Source organism: Podarcis gaigeae, assembly GCF_964106915.1.
Source record: "Podarcis gaigeae genome assembly, chromosome: 17".
Lineage (NCBI taxonomy): Eukaryota > Metazoa > Chordata > Lepidosauria > Squamata > Lacertidae > Podarcis > Podarcis gaigeae.
The window spans coordinates 12,381,122-12,404,133 of NC_139694.1; the positions used below are offsets into that span (position 1 = coordinate 12,381,122).

General features: G+C 46.1%; 2 protein-coding genes across 3 annotated transcripts; both read left to right on the plus strand.

Annotated features, from left to right (window-relative positions):
* Positions 1 to 2,170: 2,170 nt before the first annotated feature.
* Positions 2,171 to 11,330, plus strand: LOC310835096 (protein NipSnap homolog 3B-like). Of its 2 annotated transcripts, XM_083719837.1 has the most exons (8): positions 2,171 to 2,329; positions 4,087 to 4,309; positions 5,966 to 6,121; positions 7,176 to 7,325; positions 9,245 to 9,331; positions 9,431 to 9,826; positions 9,976 to 10,544; positions 10,874 to 11,330. In XM_083719837.1, exons 1-6 carry the CDS (start codon positions 2,270 to 2,272, stop codon positions 9,505 to 9,507), a joined length of 753 nt encoding a protein of 250 aa, XP_083575963.1. In that variant the 5' UTR covers positions 2,171 to 2,269; the 3' UTR covers positions 9,508 to 9,826; positions 9,976 to 10,544; positions 10,874 to 11,330. The 2 variants fall into 2 exon arrangements, with proteins under 2 accessions (XP_083575963.1, XP_083575962.1); XM_083719836.1 differs by having other exon boundaries at positions 9,431 to 10,544.
* A 2,180-nt stretch (positions 11,331 to 13,510) lies between these two features.
* On the plus strand, positions 13,511 to 22,865 carry LOC310835105 (protein NipSnap homolog 3B-like). Its single transcript, XM_083719864.1, has 6 exons — positions 13,511 to 13,783; positions 18,101 to 18,308; positions 18,801 to 18,959; positions 20,251 to 20,400; positions 21,152 to 21,238; positions 21,358 to 22,865. The coding sequence occupies exons 1-6, from the start codon at positions 13,721 to 13,723 to the stop codon at positions 21,432 to 21,434; spliced, it is 744 nt and encodes a 247-aa protein (XP_083575990.1). The 5' UTR covers positions 13,511 to 13,720; the 3' UTR covers positions 21,435 to 22,865.
* Positions 22,866 to 23,012: the final 147 nt, after the last annotated feature.

Consider the following 23,012-nt stretch of genomic DNA (forward strand, 5'->3'; position numbering starts at 1 on the left):
TAGCCTTGCTAACATAACTCAACTATCCACTCTGGTCTTTGCTTTTCTAACTACCAGCTAGCTAAGGGAGGGAGGGGGCCCACCCGTTTGTTATCTGGCACAAAGTCACTTCCTTTGTTACTTTAATGGCCCATACTTAGGCTATTGACTCATCAGGATGATACCCGGGCTAATCCAGGAATTTGAATTCTTACTTGCTGGATCCAGGAATTTGAAGAGTTTTGGCATGTAGCCTAACCACTCACCCCAATCCATAACATCCCTAAAGCCTGTGATATATTACAGTGGTATCTCGGGTTAATAACTTAATTCGTTCTAGGGGTCCATTCTTAACCTGAAACTGTTCTTAACCTGAAGTACCACTTTAACTAATGGGGCCTCCCGCTGCTGCCACGCTGCTGGCACGAGATTTCTGTTCTCATCCTGAAGCAAAGTTCTTAACCCGAGGTACTATTTCTGGGTTAGCGGAGTCTGTAACCTGAAGCGTCTGTAACCCGAGGTACCACTGTACTTATGTATACAGTCTGCAATGTTTGGCCCAAACCGATGCGTGGCAAATATTCCCACTCCTGCAGCCATTTTGGATGGTCCCAGAGAACAAAATCTGTAGCTGATTTTCCATCCCAATGCAGCACATCCATGCTTGCTGACACGGGAAGAAAAGGCGTGTTTCTGTTTCTGTAATGTCCTTCGGAGGCAGGCTGGATGGGCCCACCCCATTGGCTATTTTGCAGCAATATGCTTATGTCTCCTGTTCTAAAAAGCCTCGTGGCCACCTTTATAGAGTAGTTAAAACAAATTACGTTCACATACACTGTCAGCCTGCAGTTAGAAAGCTGAGCATGGGCGAGGGAGAGAAAGAAATCAAAGGAACAAGTACATGCCTGCCCCGTTCCTAAAAACCTCTTTGTAAGAAGCTGTTCAACAGCGGAGCAGATGAGAGGTGGTGTGGACTCTCCTTCCTTGGAGACTTGTAAACAGAGGCTGGATGGTCATGTATAAAATCATAATTGTAGAGTTGGAAGAGATCCCTTGGGGTCATCTAGTGCAACCCCCCTTGCAATACAGGAATCTCTTGCCCAATGTGGGGATCAAACACGCAATCCTGAGTCTCATGCACTACCAACTGAGCTATACTTGCACCCAGTGCTTCTTTTTTTCCAGCTGGAGCTCACCAGAACCCCATTCCATCACCTCTCAGGTGGGCACCATTGACATTTGAAGAGAACAAGGGAGAAGTTCATGGTGAGCTCCAGCACCTCTTTTTCTAGAAAAATATCCCTGCTTGCAACTAAGATCTAGGTGAGATTCCTGCATTGCCTCCATAGCCTTTTCTTCTCCTGAAGGTGTCCTGCAAGGCAGCAAAGGTTCAAGATCAGAGTTTTCCTTCTCCGACATGGGCTACCTTCCCAGGTGGACCAGCCTCATCTGCCCCTCACTTCCCTCTACAGCACATGTAGAAACCACCTTCTTGACCGTTGGACCCACTATGGCTCTCGTCCACTCAGTCTGACAGAGCCTGTCTTCACATGCTGGAGATGTCCCTAACTCACCAAGGATTTGACACCCATCTGCTAGCCTCACCTGGTTTGGCCATTTCCTGGGATGTGGCCACAGTCCACGCTGACAGCATCTAGGAGCCACTGTTGAGTGCAGGGGGGGTGGGGGACCAAAGGTGTACAAACTACCTTTTCGGCACCACGGAAGTGGGGTGCCAACTCTTGAATAAAATATTGGGGGACCCAGGTAAGACACACACCCCATACACAAAATCAATCGCAATATGTGGCGCACGCATGCCATTTGAATCCACTGGATCCTGCTCATTTGAAACGAAAATGTCAACATAGTCCAGATGAGATCAATCTTTCTGCCTCTTCGCAAGGCGGGGGAAGAGAACCTTATGAGCCGACAAACAGGTTTATTCATTTATTATCACCCTCACCCAATCTTTCCAGAATGACCATAAGGCATTTAATTAAAAAATAAAATAACACCGGCATGCAATTGTCATCTGCTTGGATAGAACTGCTGAGCTCATTGCTTCTGGTTTGCAAAGCGTTCTACCTACCAAACTAGAACCCCCAAACATTTATGGACGATTGCAGTCTACCTTCCCGGTTTGGTGATCTTCCTGCAGCTGCTATTCTTGGAAAGCGCCACGAGTCTTTTTGTCTCCCTGCAGCCTCCATAGGCAAAGGGTCGGGGCGAAGCCGTGCAAGGAGCCTTTTGCTTCCTTCGCAGCAAAGCTGTCGGCGGGCGCTGCACGATGGGGTCGCGCGTCCTCGGTTCCCTCTGCAGAGCTGCGTTATCGGGGTGCAAAGCCCAGGTAAAGCCGGGAAAGAGGCGCCAGGTTTCAGATTTCTTCTCCTGACTTCCCAAGTCCATCGGGAACGAGGCTGCCAACTTTTAAACTGTGCCTTTTTAAGCTGTGCCTTTAAACGCGCCCATGGGTATGGAGACCATACCATTTTTAATTGTATCATATTTTCCGCGAGGGGTAGAGGGAAACCTTTACCTGCTCATTTTCACGCAGCGAGCTCCTGTTTCAGACACCCGGGATTTGGGGAAAAGAAGGTTCCCAGTTCCCACGTGGGGAGGCAGACACGCTTGTAGGGTCCCCCTGCCTATAAGACAGACAGGCACCCAACAGGTGTGTGGCGCTTCCAAGATGGGTAGGTGTTACCTGTTGGATTTCTGCCTGCTACGTGAATCTTTAACGGTGCAGGAGCCTGCCGGGAGAGGCGGAAAGCAAAGGCATAATATTCCTTCAGTATGGATCTCAACCATCGCTGACTCTCTTAGAGTAGTTGTGTCGTTGGTTTGGATCTCCAGCTTTATAACTGGCCCCTGTGCCTTTAAGATACAGGTGATTCACCTTCTTCAGCTCAAGAACTGCAGTCAAGGTTAGCCAACCGGAAGGTTGCAGGCCAGAGGTGATCATTGGCAAAGGCCCCACACAGCACATTGCATTGCTGGGTTGAGATATTTCCTGCAAACTCTGCACTGCAAGGAGGCAATTTCTTCCCCTTGGCAGTACAGTGGTACCTCGGGTTAAGTACTTAATTCGTTCCGGAGGTCCGTTCTTAAACTGAAACTGTTCTTACCCTGAAGCACCACTTTAGCTAATGGGGCCTCCCACTGCCGCCGCGCCATCAGAGCACGATTTCTGTTCTCATACCGAAGCAAAGTTCTTAACCCGAGGTACTATTTCTGGCTTAGCGGAGTCTGAAGCGTATGTAACCTGAAGCATCTGTAACATGAGGTACCACTGTATTGCTGCCCTTCAGGGTCTACACTGGCCCCTTGTTCTCTTGCGGAAATGATTCAAGCTACTGATCCTAATCTACAGGTTTCCCAGTGCGCTCGCTTCTTTGTATCCTATTACAATCTCCAAGATTCATTGAGAATGCCCTTTTCACGAGACCATATGTGCATCAGAAGGCAAGTGGATTAAAGACAGATGTTCCCATGACTGCCTCTCCCTCACCGCTGCCCAAGATACAGAATTCTTCTTCTGCCAGAGCATTTTTTAAAAAATATATATTTTAAGACCCAGTGCTGTCCTTTGGAATTTAGGAATAAGTCAGGAACGGGTGGGAAATTTCAAGGAAGTTGATAAAATGTTTTTATGCGATTCTTCTCTCTCTGCTGTTTTTTCTTCCCCAAACTAGTCTTCAGGATGTGCAATGAATTTAAATTTATATGTGTAGCCATCGAAGATGAAACGCTAGTGAGCAAACAAGATCAAACTTGTTTAGGGAAATTTTTAACGTTTGGTGTTTTATGGTGTTTTTAATATTCTGTTGGGAGCTGCCCAGAGTGGCTGGGGAAACCCAGCCAGATGGGCAGGGTGTAAATAAATAAATAAATAATAATAATAATAATAATAATAATAATAATTTATTTAGGTTTGTTGCACTAAGTAGATTAAAAAATTAAAGAAGCCTTTTCAGCTTCACATACTAAAACTATACCTTGTAATAATACTGATCCAAATAATTATCAGCATGGCTGCAAACTTAGAAACAAAACCCTCATTTCATTTTCTAACTGGAATTCTTGCTTTTATGTCTCTCTTTTAAGCCAAGTCTGTATCAGGTTTGCTCGTCTCTTGCCACAGGACCCAGGCAAGATGTTGGCACCTTCTATGAACTCCGTACTTATGATATCAAACCAGTAAAGGCAAAGGAATTCCTTGAGTTGGTCAGTAAAAGCATCAACATTCGCGTGGCTCATTCAGAGATGATTGGATTCTGGACAGCGGAGTTTGGGTCAATGAATAAGGCTTTCCATATTTGGAAATATGGTAGGTACTACGCGGTAGCGCTTTAACCATGTGGGACCTCTATGCAGATCCTGAGTAGGATATTTCTCAAGCAATTGTAGATATTTCGGGAAGGTTTACTGCCAGGTTAATTTGCTGCAATTGTTGTAGGTAAAGGTAAAGGTAAAGGGACCCCTGACCATTAGTTCCAGTCATGACCGACTCTGGGGTTTCGGCGCTCATCTCGCTTTATTGGCCGAGGGAGCCAGCGTACAGCTTCTGGGTCATGTGGCCAGCATGACTAAGCCGCTTCTGGTGAACCAGAGCAGTGCACGGAAACACCGTTTACCTTCCCACTGGAGCGGTACCTATTTATCTACTTGCACTTTGACGTGCTTTCGAACTGCTAGGTTGGCAGGAGCAGGGACCGAACAACGGGAGCTCACCCTGTCGCAGGGATTCGAACTGCCGACCTTCTGATCAGCAAGTCCTAGGCTCTGTGATTTAACCCACAGAGCCACCCGCGTCGCTGCAATTGTTGTAGGTGTCTGTATCCAAATTTAGACCTGGGATTCTGGAGTCCAGGTGGCTGAAGCCAGAGATCAGAAGCAGTGCTGTGTTTGACCAAGTAATAGGCCAGACTCCTAGGATTTGTATCAGTCCTAGTCAGCACAGAGACTTCCAATGGCCTTTCAATCACAGAAGTTGATATTGCACACCTAGGCTGTGCCCATGCTAGAGCATTCATGCAAAGGTGGACCAGTTTTTTCCCCGTCTGCATGTTTTTGTAGCTTTGTCCACACGTGAGCACTTTTGGTCTTATGCTCCAAGATCATCCTCAACGTTTCCCACCCACGCTGGCAGACAGTGCTCAACAGGATATATTTGTACTGTGTGTTGTGTCATCCTTTACATTGGTATTTCCCCACCAACCATAAATTCTGAAAACCTGATGGTTTTCTTGGGTATGCACATAGGTATTTGCCTCTATACACCTGCTTAAGAAACAAATTGTCCTTGTGCAGGAACAAAATTCCATCATACCAAATTATTATTACAGTGGTACCTCAGGGTACAGAAGCTTCAGGTTACAGACTCCGCTAACCCAGAAATAGTACCTCAGGTTAAGAACTTTGCTTCAGGATGAGAACAGAAATTGCGCGACAGCAGCAGGAGGCCCCATTAGCTGAAGTGGTACCTCAGGTTAAGAACAGTTTCAAGTTAAGAACTGATCTCCAAAACGAATTAAATTCTTAACCTGAGGTAAAGGTAAAGGGACCCCTGACCATTAGGTCCAGTCGTAGCCAACTCTGGGGTTGTGGCGCTCATCTCGCTTTATTGGCCGAGGGAGCCGGCGTACAGCTTCCGGGTCATGTGGCCAGCATGACTAAGCCGCTTCTGGCGAACCAGAGCAGCGCACGGAAACGCAGTTTACCTTCCTGTCAGAGTGGTACCTATTTATCTACTTGCACTTTGACGTGCTTTTGAACTGCTAGGTTGGCAGGAGCGGGGACCGAGTGACAGGAGCTCACCCTGTCGCTGGGATTCGAACCGCCGACCTTCTGATTGGCAAGTCCTAGGCTCTGTGGTTTAACCCGAGGTACCACTGTATTATTGTTGTTGTTGTTGTTGTTGTTGTTAGCCTGCCCATCGAACCTGGCCAAAGGAGTTCTAACACTTCTTTGCTTTCTTATATAGACAACTTTGCCCACAGGAGAGCTGTAAGGAAAGCTGTGGTCGCTGATAAAGAATGGCAGGAAAGATTGTCAGTACTTCTTCAATTCCTAGACAAGCAGCATATGGAAATTGCTTACATGGTCCCCTGGTGTGAGCTCGGGAGTTCTCCAAAGCCAGGTGAGGTGTCTTACTGCACTCACAGTATACGGTACTGGTCTTCAGTATTGGAACAAATTTCAGGGAGCATTTCGAGGAGAGGGCATAAGTAACATTACTGGTCCTTGTGCCACCAGAGAGCTCTGGTTAAAGTTACCACAGGCTGCTCTGGCCCTTTCTGGTCACTGGGTCAAGGGGGAAGAGGAATTCCTATGAGAGGTGCCCTGGAAACGTGGTGCTGTGCAGATTCCTAATTTCTGGAAGAAGCCTCTCCAAAGCTCATGGGCGTAGCCAGGGGGGCAGCTGCCCCCCATTCAATAAAAATACATAGCTAACTGAGGTTCTCCCCCCCCCCAACAAAAGGCCTGCCCCCTGCAACAAAAATCCTGGCTATGTCCATGCCAAAGCTCTTCATTGTTTGCAGTTGAATTTGAAACATGCTTCATACTGTAGTAGAATCATTTGGTCAAAAATAAAACAGACATGCAAGGAGGTAAGCAGGAGAAACAGAAGTGGAATTTTTCGTAGCCTGATCTTTTCCCCCCATTAATGGACCTAAGCTACAGCTTTGGTTCAAAACATCCATCTTTCGTAGCGATTCAAAAACAGTCCATGTCTCCCAGTATATTTTGTCGTTCATATCGGTATAATATCTCTCCATATCCATAGCTTCCCCTTGAGATAAAATTGTTTCGCCCACTTCAGATCTTGAGAGGTTTTTAATCCCCTTCTCTAAAATACACTTACCCACAGATAAGGGTAGAAGAACTAGACATTATGCGGATTTGCAGGGGAGAATTGGCAGTGACGGGTACATGGTTGTAACTGCTCAAAAACGAAAAATAAATTAGAAACCTAAGCACGCTGTTCAAAGAGAGGGAAGCATAGATGTTCATGAAATGCAGAAATAAGATTTAGGGTCATCATCACAGAACTAAAAAGTAGGCTGAAAATAATTTGTGAAGCAAATAGGAATGTTGGTGAAGATATCGGCATAGGGTGAGCAGCTTTTTATTTTGTATTTTACTATCTAGCTGATAATTTCTCTCTCTTTCCTCTACCCCACCCTGTCTAGGAGTTTATGAGTTGGTTACTTATCAGTTGAAACCAGGTGGACCTGCTTTGTGGGGAAAGTCATTTAAAGCAGCGATTGATGCGCACATCAGCAAAGACTATTCTAAACTGATTGGTGTCTTCCATACAGAATACGGGTTACTTAATACAGGTACAAAACCTATTCCCTGTGTTATGATCTGTAGTTTCACACATAGAATCAAAAACTGTACAGTTGGAAGGGACCCCGACTATCATCTAGTCCAAGCATGTCCAAAGTCCGTTTCGGGGGCCTAATTCGGCCCGCCTGCCTGTGTAATCCAGCCCCTGTGGCAGTTTATTTCCTGGGGTAAAATCCTAAAAAAAAACTTCAACTCTAAAAAAAGCTCAAAAACTTCAATCCTAAAAAAAGGTCAACGATTTTGGTTGGCTCTCATGGCCCTTCACTTCATCAAATCTGGCCCTCTTTGAAAAAAGTTTGGACACTACTGATCTAGTCCAACCCCCTGCAATGCAGGAATATGCAGCTGTCCCATATGGGGATCAAACCGGCAACCTTGGCATTATCAGCACCACATTCTATCCCAGTGAGCTATCCAGGCTGTTGGTCATGCTCGGTTAGACATGCTAGTTTCCATTCATTTCTGTGGAGGGACCTGACATGCACTGACATTCCTTTGTGCTATGGATTATGTCCAGTGGTGAAGCAGAAAGTAATATCTTGAAGCTGTTGTCTTAATTCTGTGACTTCTCCCCTTCTTTGTTAATCACTTCCATTTATCATCACACCCTCCCATATTTGGCCGTGCATAGGAGGTAATGATGAAAGGTACTTCTGAACGTGTACAGATTGAGTTGACATAAAGACATAAGAAGAGTCCTGTTGGATCAGGTCAAAGTCTCATCCAGCAACCTGTTCTCACAGTAGCCAATCAGATGCCCATTGGGACTTGTGTGCCCAGGATCTTCCTCTCTAGTGCTGGGTGTTGCAGATATTAATATTGTGCAGTTTGAAGTAACTGGGTGCATGAAAACTGACCCCTTTTGGAAATGAAGCATTGTCCAGACCCATTAAAATATTGTTCAAATTTTACTAGCAGAACTCTTCAAAATAAAACATAAACATCAAATGATATATCCAAAAATATTCATACAGTGTCTTGTGCTGTCCAGCACAGGCTCTGCATCTTAGAAAATATGAAATAACCTAAACAGACCTATAAGCAAAGGTCACTCTCTCTCCCTCTCTCTCTCCACAACCCGCTTTCCAGCCTTCATTGGCCTTAAGTGTCACAGTCTGGTTCACGGGTGATCAAAGTCCTGGCTGGGGACGTTGGGACCGGGGGCAAGATGGTGGGGTGGGAGCAGGAACGGGAAGCCAGAAAGCCAAGAGTCTGAGGGTCAGAGAGCCAGGAGTCAAGAAGCCAAGGGTCCGAGGAACAGGAAGCAAGGAGTCACGAAGTCAGGGGTCCAAGGATCAAGAAGCAAGGAGTCAAACACAGCAAGGCAGGGAATGTGTTGCTGTGGCAAAGAGCTGAAGGGGAAATGCTGACCTTACATCCCTTCCTGGCTCTTGCCACCAGGTGCTGTGAGTTACCAATCGGCCTCACCTGTGTGGCCATGCCTTGCCTCTTCAGAACAAACTTAGGAAAGCCCCAGTCCTGCAGAGTCCTATTGGTCACAGGGCCTGGCTCCTGCACGCACACCTGACACTTAGGCTGAGAGCTTCATCTACATCTTCACTCCATAGAGTTTGGGAGACCAAGACTCAAAGGCAGCTCCCTTCAAAATGCAGATTTGCAACTCAATACCTTCATTACGTGATCTAAGGTTACAACACTCACATGTTAACTAGCAGAAAACAACAATTAGATTCACTCAGCAAAAGCCCAGAGTCCTTTAGAAAACAATACTGTACTGGAAAAACCCCAATATTAGCAACCCTTCAGCAATACATGTTTAGCCACATTCCGTTTTAAACCTTCATTAGTACACATACATTTTTCATTTCTGTTTGAATTGAAACAGTTATACTTAACCATGGACAAACTTCTTCCAGAGCTGACCTTGGTTTTGCTCCTGTTTTCACAGTTCATGTGCTTTGGTGGTATGAGAATCCTGATAGCCGTGCGGCTGGGAGGCATTTTGCCCACGAAGATGCCAGGGTGGTAGCAGCAGGTAAGAGGTGATGGCGTGTCTTGGCGTATGTGCCAACATTTCTTTAACGCTGCTCAGAAAGTTTAACCCGGTTTTGTCCTACATTGCATTTACTTTCAGTACGGGAGAATGTTCAGTACTTGGAATCCCAGCAAAACATGCTCCTGATTCCTGCACCATTTTCGCCTTTGAAATAGTTCTCTAACAGATGAAAGGCAACAGATGAACACATCCTTTCTTTATTTCGGCACTTTTATCCTCCAATTGCAATGTTTGTGCCTTGATGCAAATTGAGTGTAGTCTTGCAAAATGTTGAATTGCGTGTGTGAAACTTGATGTTCCCGCCGCTTGCTAGCAAAGAATACACACTAGCTTGCTTGTCTTAAAAATATGTAGATTCAAACTATAGTTATGTATTTACTTATTATGACATTTAAATCCCATTTGTCCTCCAAGGGGTTTAAATGGGCTTATATGCTTCTTCTCTCCATTATATTCTCACATCAGCCCTGGGAGGTAGGCTAGGCTGAGTGATAGTGATTAGTCCGAGGTCACCCGGACTTCATGGTTACTTCATGGCCAAATGGGAATTTGAACCCCTGGTCTCTCAGTTCCTGGACTGAATATCTAATCACACTGGCTCTCAAATTCTGTGAACATCTTAGGTTACATTTAACACACAATCAGCTCTTAGGTTTTTATCATAGATAAGTGAAAATATGCAGGAGAAATCTGAGCTGATGCTTTTTGTTTTATGCACATACCGTTTTAAAATCGTGAAAAGTAAAGTAAAATAAAATATTACACCCCCAAACATCCCAGAATCCCACTGGATTAATCATAGCCGTAATGGGGAATCTACCATACATTAACATATAATTCCTAGTACTGCTTTTAAAGATTAACATCCACTATCCAGATTACAATGAAGCATGAACAGTGTTAAAATTAGAGATGCATTTCCCAATAATGTTTTAGCTATAATAGATTGTTCAGGCTACGTCTCATTACTTTGTGGGATTCGTTATGGGAAGAAATGACGATCAGGGTTGTCAATGTAAAATAAAAAAATGGATAAAGTCCTTCTGAAACACCCCCCCAACTGAATTGTGTGTGTAATATTTTAGTAACTGGTTTTTTCCTGCATTTTAGAGGACAACTATTTCCCCAAGGTTTAAGCTTTTAAGGCCAATAAACTTTTTTAAAACTCCAAAGTTTTATAGCACAATTAGAGGTTAAAAAGGTAAAGGGACCCCTGACCATTAGGTCCAGTCATGACTGACTCGGGGGTTGCAGCGCTCATCTCGCTTTATTGGCCGAGGGAGGTGGCGTACAGCTTTCGGGTCATGTGGCCAGCATGGCTAAGCCGCTTTTGGCGAACCAGAGCAGCACACGGAAACGCCGTTTACCTTCCCGCCAGAGCGGTACCTATTTATCTACTTGCACTTTGACGTGCTTTCGAACTGCTAGGTTGGCAGAAGCAGGGACCGAGCAACGGGAGCTTACTCTGTTGCGGGGATTCGAACCACCAACCTTCTGATCAGCAAGCGTCCCTAATTAGAGGTTAGTTTTCAACTATCCCAAGTCATACATCCACACCTCTGGGAAAGTGTCCTCTACAAGCCGTTTCAACATGTCATTCTGGCACATGACACTATCAGATATGGTGCACCTATATGGCAATTATAAGTAAAAGCAGAAAGAGAATCGAAGGCTAAATCTCAAGGGGTGCAATACTGTTTAGTCGCCTGGGCCCCTTTCCTGATGCATACCTCTGTCCCACCCCATAGGTATATTTCCATGAGTCACAAAAGGAACTCTGTTTTGATTTTGAAATTAGTTTTTCTGTTTCTAAAATCGCACCATGCACAACAGTGGGGCTTTTGTACCATGTCCCCCAACACTCCCCCATTTCCCTTTTTAATTTAACATAATCAGACAGAACAGGAATTCTATAAAGCTCGCTGATTATTTTGTTACTTTCTTTTTGGTTAGTTCTAATAAAGATATTAATCTGCCAGCGCTTTGATGTTTTTATTCTAATACACCAGGCACCCCCAAACTCGGCCCTCCAGATGTTTTGGGACTACAACTCCCATCACCCCTAACTAACAGGACAAGTGTTCAGGGATGATGGGAGTTGTAGTCCCAAAACATCTGGAGGGCCGAGTTTGGGGGCGCCTGTAATACACCAGTGTGGTCACAAGCATTTCAGACTGCCTGATTTGTATACCTTAAGTGTGTGTGTACGCACATGGACATTAGATATTTACCTATATTTTGGACTTTTAAATCCTACCAGCAGCACTAGTTCCAGCTACCCCTGGGATTCATGCCCTTGGCAATTAAGGAGCTTCATTCTTCTCACCAGCTGCCCATCCTGGCTATGCAGAGGGATGTCTGGGACTGATGGGTCCTGAGAGAGCTTGTTGCTTAAAGAAGCACCACCAAAAACTGCCTCTCAGAGTAATACATACAGTGCAGGATGACTTGCTGTGTGTGGAAGGCTGCTGCTTTTCGTTATGTGCACGTCAGGATCCATCACCCGTTTTGTTTTCATTGTTGTTGTTGTTAATTGAATTTATATACCACTCTATACCCGGAGGTCTCAGGGCAGTTCACAGGGCAAAATCAAAATCAAAACAACAACATTTTAAAAGGGAATAGATATCAATCAGATCAACCAAAGGCCTGGTAAAAAAGGAATGTTTTTCCCTGGTGCCTAAAGCTGTATAATGAAGGCGCCAGGCGAACTTCCCTGGGGAGAGCATTCCACAGATGGGGAGCCACTGCAGAGAAGGCCCCGTTCTCGTGTTGCCACCCTACAGACCTCTCAAAGAGGAGGCACACGAAGAAGGGCCTCAGAAGATGATCTTAGAGTCTGGGTAGGTTCATTTATATACAGTGGTACCTCGGGTTACATACGCTTCAGGTTACATACGCTTCAGATTATACACTCCGCTAACCCAGAAATAGTGCTTCAGGTTAAAAAAATTGCTTCAGGATAAGAACAGAAATGGGGCTCCGGCGGCGTGGCAGCAGCAGGAGGCCACATTAGCTAAAGTGGTGCTTCAGGTTAAGAACAGTTTCAGCTTAAGAATGGACCTCCGGAACGAATTAAGTACTTAACCCCAGGTACCACTGTACTGTTAAAGGTAAAGGGACCCCTGATCATTAGGTCCAGTCATGGCTGACTCTGGGGTTGCGGCGCTCATCTCGCTTTATTGGCCGAGGGAGCTGGTGTACAGCTTCCGGGTCATGTGGCCAGCATGACTAAGTCGCTTCTGGCGAACCAGAGCAGCGCACGGAAACGCCGTTTACCTTCCCGCCGGAGCGGTACCTATTTATCTACTTGCACTTTGACGTGCTTTCGAACTGCTAGGTTGGCAGGAGCAGGGACCGGACAATGGGAGCTCACCCCGTTGCGGGGATTCGAACCGCCGACCTTCTGATCGGCAAGTCCTAGGCTCTGTGGTTTAACCCACAGCACCACCCACGTCCTATATACTGTTACACATGCCTAATAACAAGCTGGCTCCTTCATCTGCCCTAGCTGCAACAAAACACGTCTCTCCCGTATCGGTTTCTACAGCCACGGCAGGCGCCGTAACCTTCCGATGGTTTGACTTCTCCCACAAAGGCACCCTCCCAACAGTAGATGCCAGCATGTGTTACATGCCACATTCAATCTCTGCCAAGCGGAAGATCCCAGGGAGGTTCCAGGCACTCGCCCAGGGTTGGGTTTCACTTGGAAAATCAAGCAGCCTGCAGCGTCTTAGAAATATGGCTTACTCACACATATTTGCACCTTCAGTGGAGAAGGGTGCAGAACATTGCGCACCAAGAAGCTCTCTCCAGTTGCTCCCCTCCTAGCTTCAGCAAGTTTGGGTCCCAGGCAGCAGGCAGTCGTGGCCCCCGGCCTCTCAGGGAAGCCTCCTCCTGCCAGTTCCGCGTGGAGTCCTGCCTAATTCCCTCCTCCTCGTTCGCAAGACACCTTGCCAAAAACGAAAACCCCTGTGCGTAAAAGGACTTTCCCCCTGCGCAATACGACGCCCACGTCGTCCTGGCCACCCTCCTCCCTCCCTCACCAGCAGCGTCTTTTGAATTGTAATGGTCGGGCGATCTCCTCCCCCCCCCCCACGCCAGCCGCCCAGCACGCGCCCCCCCCACCCCGCGGGCTCGCGGAAAGAAAGATATGGCGAGGGGGGCGCGCGCGCAAAGGTCGCCGCGCCGTAGCCGCGCGTCTTCTGGGCGGCGGCCACGAGGTGCGCGCCGTCCAATGCTTTCTGCCAGCGGGCCGGGCGAGGGCAGCGGCCGCCGTGCGACCCAGGAAGCGCCTCTCGGTGCATTTAAGGGCGGCTGGGCTGCATTGTAGTTGCCGCCGCCTCGTCCATCTCCCGCGGGGGGACCATGCTGGCTTCCCGCGCGCTCTTCGGGAGAGTCGCCGCAGCGGCGCGAAGGGCCACCGCTGAGGTAAAAGGAGAGCCCGAAAGGGGGTGAAAAGGAGCCCGAAGGAGGTGGGGGACAAGGGGCGCAGGATACCAGGCGAGGAGACGCACCCTAGGGCGCCCTGGTGTTTAGATGAGCATGCCCTGCAGGCAGAAACCTGGCTGGCGCCGCCTTCTCCAGGGTAGGGGTGGGGAGACGCTGCTCCTCTTGGTTTCCTGCCTGCTAGAAATGCTAGCAAAACATAAGCACGAGGGGAAACGAGTGGAAGCAGGAAGAGAAGGAGCAAATGTCAGTCCATAGAAGAATCCTAGCATTGTCCAGTTGGAAAGGATCCCGAGGTGTATCGTCCAAGCCCCTGCAATGCAGGAATCTCGACTAAACCATCCATGGCAGATGGACATTCAACCTCGGCTTAAAAGCCTCCGAGGAAAGAGAGTCCAGAAGCCCAAGGAAGGCGGAGGGATGTGATCCGATCCCAAGCCTGGGACTGGGCTTTGAAGACCTCAGGGCCTGGCAAGAACTTGGCTGAGGCGCTTCCTCTTGTGCCAGTTTCAGAGGTCGGGGTAGCTGCCAGCCTTTGCGTCTTGCACTGCGTCTCATGATCTGGGGTTTTGAATAGGTATCAAGGGAGCAGCAGCAATGGCAATCGACCACTGTGTTGCTTTTAGCCCATCTGCATATATGGTGATGTGCATTCAAAAGAAGTATACTATGCTTCTGGAAAGTGATGGTCTGCCTATTCTAGGACAGGTTTCAGGCTTGTTGGATTTTCTTTTTCTTTTTTCTTTTTTACTACAAACCAACAAGAGTACGTCAAAGTGCAAGTAGATAAATAGGTACCGCTCCGGCGGGAAGGTAAACGGTGTTTCCGTGTGCTGCTCTGGTTCACCAGAAGCGGCTTAGTCTTGCTGGCCACATGACCCGGAAGCTGTACGTCGGCTCCTTCGGCCAATAAAGCGAGATGAGCTCTGCAACCCCAGAGTTGGTCACGATTGGACCTAATGGTCAGGGGTCCCTTTACCTTTACCTTTTAACAAGAGCTGGGTGCGAAAGGCAGCTTGGGGGAGAATTTATGGCTTAAGTTTGATAAGGAAAACAGAGTTGCAATTAAAGGAAGAGAAATGCAGAACCTTGGTGCAAGTCATAATTTAACGAAGGTCTAATTTGAAGGAGGAGGAAAAATAAATAAATTCAGGTCTCCCTGGCTTACATCCAGTCCTTTAACTAGTTCAGCACCATGAGTATTGCACTGCAGGAACTCTCTGGAACTTGTGTGAAAAAAAATGTGGTTTCTTCACAAAACGATAGCTTGTAAAACTGCAGAAAACAAAACTCTGCTTCAGCCACGGCAGGACCCTGGCACATGTTTGCAAAGCGAAATTTTGAATCTTGCAATGTGAGTCTGATAATATCCTGGAGAGAATAAATCCAGGGCAGTTGGGAGGTTCAGCTGCTGTATTCCAGTGAATTCTCCAACTCTTTCTACATTTAAAGTACAACTAACTCATTTGTAGCGCTGTGAACCAAGGGAAGTCTATAGAGCCCTCTAGAGAGATGCAGTTTCCAGCAGCTTCTCTTGGGTGGGTGGGGAAAGCTGAGCAACAAAGCAAATTGTTCCCTGGAAACCTTACAAAAGAGCACAGCTGAAATATAACATGTTCGTTTATTTCCCTGGAGGTATTGCTGGCACTTGGGGTAGTCTAAAAACAGTGCAGAAGCAGCAATTAATTTCCCACCTTCCCTTTTGGTTCCTGCTGGTAGTTGTGAGCGCTTTGCAATAAATGACTGCTAGTGCCGGGTAGGCAGCTTGAACTGAGAAGAGAGGAAACTGACCTTGTGTGCTTTATTTCACTGGGAAACAAGCCCAATTTGATCACGTCTGTGTAGTGTCCTCTCTGGTGTTTTGTGTACCACTAACTTCTGTGAGATTAGGAAGGACCAAAGTACAGTTCTTGAAATGCAGCCTGGGCTGTCGTCTCTCTTGAATGCACTCTGGGAAGTAAGGCCTGTAGAACTCAAAAGTGATATAATTCAATCTATTATTAGGCTGTTCAAGTGTCAGCTGAAGTCAAAGCCCGCATACAAGTGCACTTGGGATTTTTCCTGCCTTCTTGGAGTACGTTGGAGGAAAGATGGGGTATAAATGTAATATAGTGGACAGATACAGATAGGTAGCCGTGTTGGTCTGCCATAATCAAAACAAAAAAAATTCCTTCCAGTAGCACCTTAAAGACCAACTAAGTTAGTTCTTGGTATGAGCTTTCGTGTGCATGCACACTTCTTCAGATACACACTACACACTATCTGAAGATGCACACTATCTGAAGAAGTGTGCATGCACACGAAAGCTCATACCAAGAACTAACTTAGTTGGTCTTTAAGGTGCTACTGGAAGGAATTTTTTTTGTTTTGATAGTGGACAGAGTCAGTGTGGTGTAGTGGTTAAGTCTCATAATCTGGGGAACCGGGTTCACGTCTCCCCTCCTCCACATGCAGCTGCTGGGTGACCTTGGGCCAGTCACACCTCTCTGAAGTCTCTCAGCCCCACTCACCTCACAGAGTGTTTGTTGTGGGGGAGGAAGGGAAAGGAGAATGTTAGCCGCTTTGAGACTCCTTAAAGGGAGTGAAAGGCGGGATATCAAATTCAAACTCTTCTTCTCTTCTTCACTTGGGTTGCAAACGTGATCCATGGGGGAGGCACGTTCGCAACCCGCATCATTCGCAACCCACAGTGCCGTGTCTGCACACGCATGGGTTGCGATTCGGCGCTTCTGTGCATGCACGACTGCCAAATCCCAGAAGTAACCCGTTCCGGTGCTTCCGTGTTTCGGCGTGTCCGTAACCCGAAAAAACGCCCCCAACTAAAGAATCATGGCAAGAAAAACTGATGGACTATGCAGAACTGGCAAAACTGACATATAAACTACTGGACAAGGATAACTGTGACTTGGATGAATGGGAACCTTTCGCAAAGTATCTGAAGACGCAACAAAGCGAACTGGACTCCTTGGCTGATTTTGAATAAACATTCAGAAACTTTTTTTGATAATAATAAGCTAAATAGTTTGAGGATCTATATAACTGTGTAACATGCAGAAAACAGCATTCTTAGAGAAACCAAAGATTGGAACTGAGGGAAGTCGGGGGGTGCAACCTGAAGCATTTGTAACCCGGGGTATGACTGTAATAAATAAATAGGATATACCCGCCACTATCCAAGTTTCCCTGAGGCTCTTGCCCTCTGAAGATAGCCTGGCATCGGGGAGGGTCCTCCTGCATCTTCAGGCACAAAAGATGGGTGGGGGCTTTTCTTTGATCCCATGCTCCTGCTGGAGTAGAAGCTGTACTAGCCCAGTTGTAAGCTGGCAAGTGCATTTGTGGATTCTTAAAGATTCACAAAATTCGCAAGAACGTTGGAAGTTGCCTTACAGCAAATCAGACCATCCGTTCATCTAGCTCAGTATTGACTGACTGGCAGTGACACTCCAGGGCTTCAGACACTCCAGGGCTTCTCTTCCAGCTCTACCTGAAGATGCTGGGGAGAAAACCTGACACCTTCACTGGCATGTGAAGTATGTGCTCTGCCCCTGAGCTTTGGCTCAGCTGGAGTGGGCAGCTTGGAACTCTAGACTCTTAATTTATACACAGTTGTCCCTCTGTACACTTCACAGTAAAGTAGATTCAACTGAAGTCATTGCTTTGCATTTAAACTCTAACTTGGAAGAATTCGAAAATATATAAAAATGTATAAAGGCTGCAGTCCGAACCATGTCCACTCAAAAGTAAAAGGGACTGCAGTTTTTTCCCCCTTAGTGCTGCTTTTTTCAGTTGTGGGAAGATCAAATGTTGTTTGAGGTACTTTTAGTACAGTCATACATTGGAAGTCGAATGGAATCTGTTCCAGAAGTCCACTTGACTTCCAAACCGTTTGGAATCAAAGCGCGGCTTCTGATTGGCTGCAAGAAGCTCCTGCAGCCAATCAGAAGCCACGGAAGCCCTGTTGAAAGCTGCGGAAGCCCTGTCTGACGTTCGGTTTCCAAAAATAGTTCATAAACTGGAACAGTCAGTTCCGGCTTTGTGTGTTCAAGAGCCAAAACATTCGAGAACTAAGCTGTTCAAAAACCAAGGTATGACTGTATTTTTTATTCATTGACAACTAATTAAAATTTTAGCTGACTGAAGCTCAACCAGAATGAGTTTGTGGTCTTGTCTGCTATTGCCTTAAGTAATGGCAACTGTTCTCTTTCTCTCTGACCTTGTAAGTTCACATTGTATGTGCCAGCAAAGGAACTTGCAGACTGCATTCTTACGTATTTCCTCCCTAAATTATTTTCTTTTCAGGTCTCATCGCCTTTTTCCACAGGGCCCAGGCAAGATGATGGCACATTCTACGAATTTCGTACCTATACTGTTAAGCCAGACAAGATGAAAGACTTCCTGGAACTGACCAGCAAAAACATTCACCTTCGTACAGCTCATTCCCAGATGGTTGGATACTGGACCTCAGAATTTGGGGGACTGAATAAAGCTTTCCATATTTGGAAATATGGTATGCAAAGCTTCTCTACATAGTGCCTTGGGGTTGTAACTGAGCAGCTAAGACTGTTGCTCTGGACCTCCTGTGGGGTGTGAATCTTCTCAGGTTACTTGAGCAACATGGGAAGAAGCTGCTCTTAAGGAGCTCCTATGTCATCAGTGTTGTTTAACAACCATGCCAAAGTTGGCAACTGGGAAGTGGGCCAAGGAACGTCACGCAGGGAGAGTAGGTTTTGTCGAAGCGCCGCCAGTTGCTGACCCCCCTAGTTCATTCCAATTGAGTGCATTTTATTTTGGACCAACTTAACTATTTCAAAGTCATGAGCAATTCTGGCGAGGCTGGCATCGAGGGGCACATGTCTGTTGCGCCCTCCTCGCGCCATCCTCCCCAGATCCAAACTCTCTAAGTCCGCACAGGGAGGGCGGTGTGGGGACACGGCAACCGTGCGCCCTTCGAGCCCAGCCTCACTTCCCTCTCTTTGACATCCCTCTTTTTGGATTTTAGAGAGCTTTGCTCAGAGATCTGTGGTCCGGACAGCATTGGCCAAGGACCAAGAATGGCAAGAAAAATACATGTCTCGAATGCTGCCCTTGTTAGACAAACAAGACAACGAAATTGCGTACCTGGTGCCCTGGTGTGAACTTGGCAGCCCTCCCAAGGATGGTAAGCTTGTGTGTGTGTGTGTGTGTGTGTGTGCGCGTGTGTGTTTGAAGCCCAGTGTAAACCTGTTGACTCACTACTTTTAAATGGTTTCATTTAGTGGGAACTTGTAGATATGTTGGCATCTTTGATTATATACTCTTCCCCCCCCCCATCCTGAAGTCAACTCTGTCACGCAATGGGTTTTCAATATGTGTTCTGACTCTGCAGCCATATGGGCTAGAAATAGGCTTTTAAAAGGCTGTGGTTCCTTAGATTCTAGGATGAGGAAGCTTTTAATCCATATTTCTCCCAAACTTCAAATGAACTTTAAGCCTAATTTTGTACTTTTTGCGTTTTGTTTACTCCTTGTTCTTCTCATCTGTTTTTTTTTTAATTAAATATTTTCTTGATTTACAAAAGTGTTTGCAATGTATCTCTCTCTTGTATTTTTCCCCCATGTAACATTTTTACAAATCAGTTTCATTTGTTGAGACATTAGGAAGAAAAACAAACAGCAAAGAACCTGCACAAGCAAGGCTGGGGTTCCTTAGAAGCTTGTTAATGGTAGATGAGCTAAAGTATATTTGTGCGCCTCAGAAATGTGAACCCCCAACACAAAGATAGGATTCATTGTGCTGCTGGTACAGATTCAGCCAACTACAGAGCAGTCCAGTGGGGAAGGGGGGGAAATTGCCTTTTCTCATGTCCCACTGGGCTCACACTGTTTCACTGCTCCAGAGATGGCCTGTCTTCTGTTCTGGGAGTATATTGAAGGAATGGGCAAGCTATAAATTCAGTGTCTCTCCTGACACACCCTTGCCACATCTCTTTGCCCAGCAACACAGAGAAGCTGGCTGCAAACCTTCCTTCGGCCTCGAGGAGCATCTCTTTCTCTCCGCTCTTGGAAAGAGAGATCCAACAGACACCCTTGGAACACCCTCGCAGAAGCTATAGGATTGCAGCTTTTTAGCCTGTATATTTTTATTCTGCACATTTCATTCTATTTGGCTAGTTAAGGGGCACAGCAAGATGTTATGCAGGGCATTGAATCCCCAACCCGTTAATGTTGAAATCCTGCTAGGCGGGTCCCCCCCCCCCTTTGAAGATCTTGTCAGAATTCCCGCCAATCACAAAATTGTACCTGCTCAGCCACAAAGGACTAGATTATTTTTTTAAAGAGTTGAAGACTGAGGTATTCTGGAATCTGTGCTTTCTGGTTTTGTTCAGTTGCATAACCCTGGTTAGGTTCTTTTGGAGGCCTAGCACTAGTTAATCCATTTGCTCATGATTCTTTGCTTTTTTTCCTTTCTAGGAGTCTATGAGTTGGTTACGTTCCAGATGAAGCCGGGGGGACCAGCCGTGTGGGGCCAATCCTTTAAAGCAGCAATTAGTATTCACATAAAGACAGGATACACTAAACTGATTGGTGTCTTCCACACAGAATACGGACTACTTAACAGAGGTACAATACTTGTCCATTTTCAGTACAAACTTGGGCTTTGTCACCTGCTGGTCTTCTGGCAAAGTATAATAATCAAGCAGTTTTCCTTTTGAGTTGGAACTGATGTAGCTCTTCCCCGTCCTTGAATCTCATAGGGACTAGAAACCTGGACAGGGGCTGCAAAATTATCTCCCTTATTTGAACGGCGACAGATTTTAGCTCTTCATTCCATTCTTTGGAAGCACGTCTCTGTAACTAATAGTGAAGTCCAGAACATTTACTAATGTTTCTTTGTTTATTGCATTTCTTCTCCAAGCAGCTCAAGGTGGTGTATGTGGTTCTCCTCCTCAATTAATCCCCTACACAACAACCCTGTGAGGTAGGTTAGGCTGAGAGGCAGTGAGACTTTTAATCTCAGGGTTGTGGATTCGAATCCCATGTTGGGCGAAAAAATTCGTTCATTGCTGGGGGTTGGGCTAGATGACCCCTGTGGTCCTTTTCTAACTCTACAATTCTATGATAATAAATCCATGGCTGGCCCAAGGTCACCCAGTGGCCAAGTGGGCATTTGAACCCTGGTCTCCCAGGTCCTAGCCCAACACTCTAACCACTGCACCACACTAACTGTACTGCATAAGCACTGCTTTCTAAAAGAATCCCTTTCAGCAAAACACTATTGTGAATGCTTTCCACAGGATTTCCCAGCAAAACAGAAGGAGATAGGCAGGTATTTAATTCACAATATAATTTAGCTATAGCTTTTCCTTCCTAGTTCATGTGCTTTGGTGGAATGAAAACTCAGACAGTCGCGCTGCTGGAAGACACTCTGCCCATGAGGATCCCAGGGTAGTAGCAGCAGGTAAATGAAAGGTTTCTCTTTCTTTATTTCTTTTACAATCCTTTAAATCAAAACCCCAGCATTGCTTAAGTCCTCCCTCCCTCCTTCTCTTTTTAACTATCTGTTTAATTTATTTTCAGTTCGGGAAAGTGTTCAGTTCCTGGAATCGCAGCAGAACTGTCTCCTGGTACCTACAGCATTTTCACCCCTGAAATAGTTTTCTATACCTACTAATGGCGGTTTTCTTAAAAACAAAAAAACCACAGACTTTTAAGTGATGTCCTAATGCAGCCTTACTGCTGCCTGTTTACAAGGCTTGGTGCAAACCCAATCTCCCATCTTTTCTTTCTGCTTGCAGCAACACACCTCTCCCCCTGTTGGAATTGCAATGCATGATGGCAGAGGGCATGACCCACCCACTAAACGAGAATTCAGAGCTTACTAAACTACTTATAAAAATTGGCTGTCATAAATTCTTTGCACGAGGGCTGTGCTGCTAGCGATGTGATGTGAAAGCGCTCTGGTGTTGGGAATAAATGGTCAGGGAAGTCCGGGGAAGAGAGTCTAAGGCAGAGGAAACGCCGCTTTGTAAACCCTGTCAGCCTTGTGCTGGTCAAAGCAGAAGGTGAGGCTGCTATATATTTCCCCCCTGCCTTTTTTCTCCACACTCCCAAACTTGTTTCAGTGGGAAGACAAGTTATGCCAACTCTACAGCTAGCAGAGCTTCCTTCCTATTCTGGGGGTCATGTCTGGGGAACAAAGCAGCTTTGCAACCACAGCTTCCCCCTGCCCATCCCATCATGACTTCACTTTAACCTTGCAGAGATTTCCATTGCTGATCAAAGGAGGGATTCCAGAGTGGAGCTCCTTTTGTATGGGTGGACCCACTTCTCCACCTGCAGTGGGGAAGAGTACATGCTATTGTGCCCTAAGAGAGCTAAAAAGTGATTTAAGAGACACACAGTCTTTTCCCCACAGTCTACATGCTTCTTTTAATCAAACCCTATTTGCAGGCTTTCAAACTATGCACACGGAGCAAAATGGGAAGAATAGCAAACATCATGAGTAATGATTTCTTTTTTTTTCCAGTTCCACAAGCCCTACAGTTTCCACATCGGCTGTTCTAAAGCTCAAAAGCTACATCAGCCCAGTGGTGAGATCTGTTTGCCTATGATGATATAAATTTCCTATGCTGGCCAAAGCAATGTAATTTTTTGATCTCTCATTAACTGCCTGGCTGCAGTTGGGACTAATCTGGGTCAGAGGAACCCTTGTAAGTGCAGTTTACATAGTGGCTGAGTGAATAAGAAACTATGAAGCTGACCTTCCCCCCTAAACACATACACACACGTTTTTAAATGCAACATGGGAACTCATCTGTCAGTTTCTGTTTAGGGTCCAGGCTGGCTTTTATTACCTTTACAGTACATGGAAAAGTTCACCTCATTCATTTCATGAGCATGGAGCTCTTGCTGGCTTGCTAAAATGCTGAAACTGTGAATTAACTTGTTATTTCTGGAAGCGCCTCTGTTTATTCATCTCTTTTGCATATGCTTGCATACCTGGAACAATCATCTCAGATACCTGGGATGTGAATGTGGAAATGTGAACATTAAAAATGACCTTTTTTTTGGACGTTTATACATACTACTGTGGTCTTGCTTCTGTTTTAATTGCTTCTGGCGCTTCAGATTTTAGACACAGCATCCTTACTTGAAGTGGCTATCTTCAGTTAGGTCAGGGTGGTAAAGTTACCGTATTTTTTGCTCTATAAGACTCACTTTTTCCCTCCTAA

Bases quoted from the DNA above. Each gene is read 5' to 3' on its own strand.
- LOC310835105 (XM_083719864.1), top strand. From the start codon at position 13,721: ATGCTGGCTTCCCGCGCGCTCTTCGGGAGAGTCGCCGCAGCGGCGCGA. The intron at 13,784-18,100 runs GTAAAAGGAGAG...TTTTCTTTTCAG, and splicing joins CGCGAAGGGCCACCGCTGAG to GTCTCATCGCCTTTTTCCAC. The intron at 20,401-21,151 runs GTACAATACTTG...TTTCCTTCCTAG, and splicing joins ATACGGACTACTTAACAGAG to TTCATGTGCTTTGGTGGAAT.
- LOC310835096 (XM_083719836.1), top strand. From the start codon at position 2,270: ATGGGGTCGCGCGTCCTCGGTTCCCTCTGCAGAGCTGCGTTATCGGGG. The intron at 6,122-7,175 runs GTGAGGTGTCTT...CACCCTGTCTAG, and splicing joins CGGGAGTTCTCCAAAGCCAG to GAGTTTATGAGTTGGTTACT. The intron at 9,332-9,430 runs GTAAGAGGTGAT...ATTTACTTTCAG, and splicing joins TGCCAGGGTGGTAGCAGCAG to TACGGGAGAATGTTCAGTAC.